We start from the raw sequence: 4942 nt of genomic DNA, 5'->3' as shown, positions 1-4942 counted from the left end.
CTTTATAACCTCTCCTCATCTCCTGGAAACCTAAGATGATATGATGAATCTAATGGAATCAAAATCCTAGATTCACTGTTACATTGTCATATTTTGTATTCTATCGTAAGTCTAGTTAGGTTTTACGTGTATAAACGTCCTGGAAACTACAGCATAAAGATTACATGACTTACAGATGACTTACCAACTGCAGGTTTTGGACACGAAATTTGACACATTGAATTATTAATGAAATAACGAAAGTTGTGACTCAAATATCTATCTATATATATATATATATATATATATATATATATATATATATATATATATATATATATATATATACATGAAGAGGCAGGTAAAAACTCAAAAGTATTAAAAATATCAATTTTATTAACTGAAATATATTATGCGTATACAATATGAATTAGTAGGTATAAATGAATTAAAATTAGTTGTAATCTAAAATGTCAAGTAGAAATTATCCTTAACAAAGATTACAGTAAAATTACAACCAGACTGACTAGCTTTTAAATAACACAAGGCTTTCCTGTTGCCAGAAAGTGTATCTTGTTAAGTTGTCATGTATACACTCAGTGACCTTGTATTAATATTATAGTTGACAAAACAGCTTATCTTGGTATAAACCACTGACTTTTGATAGATTAAAGAATGAAAAATATAAACTAAATATATTGCACTTAACTTAAAATGATTGTTTTTCAATTGCGTAAAAGTTATGTTTTCTCTTTAATAAAAATACTTGTTGAAGATAAATAAGGTACTATCTGACATTTAATGGCACAATTTAAAGAAATAGTTGAGACATATTTCCTATAGTTAAATTAGGGTTGATAAAGCCCTAATGAACGTAAGGGTAATGGCCGAGTCCGAGGTAGGGGGAGCTGTATGAACTGTAGCCCAGAGGAGCATGGTAGGAGAGAGGAGCGTGGTAGGAGAGAGGAGCGTGGTACGAGAGAGGAGCGTGGCTCACGATAGGAGCGTGGCTAACGATGGGAGCATGGCTAACGATGGGAGCGTGGCTGCTCAGCAGAGGAGCATGGTAGTCAAGTCCGTGGTAGGAATCCAGACCTAGAGGATAGCCAAGACCCCCGTAGCCGTAGCCCAGAGACAGACCCCTCTTGGTGTTGGTCTTCTCCTCAACTGGGGCAGCCAAGGCAGAGGCCACAAGGGCAACCAGTACCTGTGGTACAGAAATAAACAAAGTAATCAATATTTTCCCTTAAAGAAGTAACAAATGCATAATTAACTCTTACCACAAAGTAACGTTAAGGGTCTGTAGTCCGCATTTTCCAACTTTGACACTATCGGCCTTGTCGTCCAGAGAATTACAAGATATGTTGTACATTATTCAAAATGGCACAATTAATCTTTTTGAACGTGTATTAATTACTCTATATGTACAACGTGACATGTAATAAGAATACTGGTGATGTATTGAGTACCTAATACTTGTAGGCCTCGGTGATATCGAGCGTACTCGTACTGCATGGGTGAATTATATCTAATTGCCTATCACCAAATGCCACTGAATTTATTCATTTGTATTTACATTCTTTTAACTTAATAATTACTTTCTGGAGAATATATATCTTGTATCCATTTGGGGATTGTGTGGCAGAAATTTCGGTTGATGAAGCTAATTTTGTTCTTTAAAACAAATATTATATAGCTAATATATATATATATATATATATATATATATATATATATATATATATATATATATATACATGTTAATATAATAATATATGTATATACTAAATCGTTTGTTCAGAGTTTTATCCATTTAAATCTCATAGAGACCTATTTACCTCCGTTTTACAAGTTACATTTAAAATGTTGAGTATATTTCATTACGTTCTGAGTTTACTCAAACGTGTTTAGTAGTTCTATTTACTAGTGTTTATGATTGTTGTTTTGTACGTTTCCCGCTAAGTAGCACAATCACGATGTTACAAGCGGAAATATATTTTAGCAGTGGATGCAATATCTTGTCAAAGACTGATACATAATAAATCTATCTAAATAATCTATTGACTGTATTAATGTAAAATATTAATGATGAATGTAAGAACACGAACTTGACTATTTAATGTCAGATTGTGGCCAATAAAGACACAACAAATGTTTGCACTGGGCTTTAAGGGTAAATTGTATTACATATTATCAGAGTTAAGGGGGTAATATAAATTTTAACTTCGTTTTACAGCAATCAACAACTCTATACGAAACACTGTAAGGATATTTTTAATAATCTAAATACTTATGAAAAGTCACCGTGGAACATAAAAATAACATGTCATGGCCAATGTTGATGAGCAGAGTTTCACTTATAAAGTTTAAACCCTCAATAAAAAAATATTATTTATATTATGAAATTATTCAGCCACATCAAAGTAAAATGATATTAAAACCCTGTTTTGAAAGAATTAATCATTTATTTAGATAAACCAGCTAGTAGTACAAAGAAGTCTCTTCTAAAGGTATACTACAAGTAGTTTAAAATACTTCAAGGAAAAATTTGGAAATTTTGTGTTTTACACTAGAAGATGTTGAACCAAAATTAAAATCGTTTAAATCTAGATATGAAATAAATATTAACAATAAAAGATTTATAATGCAAACCTGTAAAGCAATATTATATTCAAAGTCCAAATAAAAAAACGATGTGTCCAATAAACTACTCGTAGTTAAATAATGAAATTATTCTTATATCTAAATAAGATTAAATAGTTTATTATTATTTTCAATCACTTTTTCCATTAAAGTAAACGTGAATTTGTATGATAACTATTCTGAATATTAACACCATGTCTCAGAATTGTTTTTAAATATGAAATAAGCAATAGAAGTATACTGATAGGGAACTAGAATGGGCTCAGACAATAACAAATTAGCTGGGTTTTCTGTGTCTAATGTTACATTTCACTTTTAATATGCTAATGCTTCCCTCTGAGTTCATGGTACTTTTCTTCCTTTTATTGATTTAACTCTATTTAAATGTAAAAACACGCGTTAGAATAGATTATCTTAAAAACTAAACAATATCTTCAAATTTGGAACACAATCTATTTTTATTTTATTTTGCGTCCCGTGTTATATACTCGTAGATAAGAGCACCATATTCTAATTGCAATGTTTAACATTGAAACGGTTTATATTCATGATAAAAGAGTAAAATTTATTTACTTTGGCCTAACTTATGATGACAAACAAAACTAAATCAAAGATTATTTCAAGTTAGTTAAATTGCCACAAAAAGAAAGAACATATGTTTTTTTATATAGTTGAACATACTGAATGTGTCACTCCGGAATAAAAATTTGGCTCATCAAAAAAGTTTTATTCAGAAAGCTATAGACTAAGAGGTCAACATAAACAAAACTACTAAGTTGTTTTCTGAAGAAATTTATATCACCAATTCTATCACCAGTCTCAGACTGAGGGGGTTAAATACATAAATATACGTAATCACCGGTAGTCAGTGACCCGTACTTTTTCTGAGGCTGCCACAATGTATTATTTAAGATTATTTAAAAAATCTTATACACAATTTTAATGAAAAAAGTTTGCAGAAATGTATTAGGAAAATCCAATTACTGTATACATATAAAATAGGCTATTCTTGTGCCTTTTCTTGGTGACTCTCACCTGGAGTATTTTGGCCGACAGAGCTTGGGCTGATCTATTTCCGTTCAAATGTGCAGGGTAGCAAATAAAACATTTTATTTAAATCATTGGATAATAGTTTTATAATAGTAAAAGTTTTGCATAAAGAATACTTATGAGTATTAGTAGTAGTTACAAAAAGATACTTAACATATTTGACAAAAATATAAATCGAGTTATTTAAAAACAGTTAGGGTATAAAAAGAATGGTATTATAATGCTGACAGGGATAACGTTAGGCTATGAAAGCTAATTTAGCTATTAACATTATAGTAAAATCTTTAGACGTAAAACGGCATGCAATATCGTATAGAAACTAAAAAACGAAATACACAATACTCACGCAAATCTTGAACATGACTGATGTGTGAGGTGCGGGGACGGGACAGCTGCAGTGCGTGTGGAGTAAGTGGCTGTGTGTACGGTGTAGCGGGCGTGTCAGCCGTGTATATATACTGCGCCACATTACACAATGTGCCCCCTGATCAGCTGTGGCTGTGGCTGTAGCAGGTGTTGCTAAATATCGTCCACACTCACACAGGATGCCACGGCCACAGCCTCCCAGATCTCATGTGTCGAAATCCACAGGATGTTGGCATTCAGAAAAGTTCACTTGGTTTTATTGACAACATTCTTCCTAATAAATATTCAAGATGTTCACTTCCGGCAGGACCTTTTGGAGGACTTGGGAATTTGTTTGTTTTATTATTTTGTAAGGAGATGAATCGCTCACCATAGGTCTGATAATCAGTGAATCGTTCCTTAATCCAGTTATCTTTATCTAGTTAAGTAGGGATTTTGATGACTATTACTAAATTGTAAAATTGCGCACGTTTGATCTGTAAAAAATTAAGATGATTTGCCTCATACCCAGCTCTTGGGAATAAAGTAACGTTGGTGAGGTTTAAGCGTGCTTGAGTGTGAAGGGAAGATACTCTATGATCGTTATCGAAAGAGGCCTATCTTCATGTAACATTTACACGTTTGATCTTTGAGAAATTAAGTTTATTTGCCACATTATCAGTTCTTGAGCATGAAGTAACGTTGGTGAGGTTTTAAGCGTGCTTGAGTGTGAAGGGAAGATACTCTATGATCGTCATCGGACGAGGGTTACCTTCATGAAACCTTTTGCACGTTTTATCTATGAGAAATTAAGTTTGCCACATACTCAGTTCTTGAGCATGAAGTAACGCTGATGAGGTTTTAAGCGTGTTTAAGTGTGAAGGGAAGATGATCGCCATCGGACGAGGGGTACCTTTATGTAACA

The 4942-nt window shown here is 32.5% G+C and overlaps 1 protein-coding gene across 1 annotated transcript; it reads right to left on the bottom strand.

Annotated features, from left to right (window-relative positions):
* Nucleotides 1–357: 357 nt before the first annotated feature.
* On the bottom strand, nt 358–4158 carry LOC124358649. Its single transcript, XM_046810950.1, has 2 exons — nt 4019–4158; nt 358–1186 (listed from the first exon to the last, which is right to left on the bottom strand). The coding sequence occupies exons 1-2, from the start codon at nt 4139–4141 to the stop codon at nt 845–847; spliced, it is 465 nt and encodes a 154-aa protein (XP_046666906.1). The 5' UTR covers nt 4142–4158; the 3' UTR covers nt 358–844.
* Between the last annotated feature and the right edge of the window lie 784 nt (nt 4159–4942).

This window comes from Homalodisca vitripennis, chromosome 3, assembly GCF_021130785.1.
Source record: "Homalodisca vitripennis isolate AUS2020 chromosome 3, UT_GWSS_2.1, whole genome shotgun sequence".
In the NCBI taxonomy this organism is placed as follows: Eukaryota; Metazoa; Arthropoda; class Insecta; order Hemiptera; family Cicadellidae; genus Homalodisca; species Homalodisca vitripennis.
Note: the sequence above shows the minus strand (reverse complement) of the source record. Positions and strands in the feature narration are given on the sequence as shown.

What these genes read in the sequence shown, in the direction of transcription:
- LOC124358649 (XM_046810950.1), bottom strand. Translation starts at nt 4,141, where the DNA reads ATGTGGCGCAGTATATATACACGGCTGACACGCCCGCTACACCGTACA. An exon ending in CAGTCATGTTCAAGATTTGC is followed by an intron (nt 1,187 to 4,018) that starts GTGAGTATTGTG and finishes TCTGTACCACAG; the next exon opens with GTACTGGTTGCCCTTGTGGC.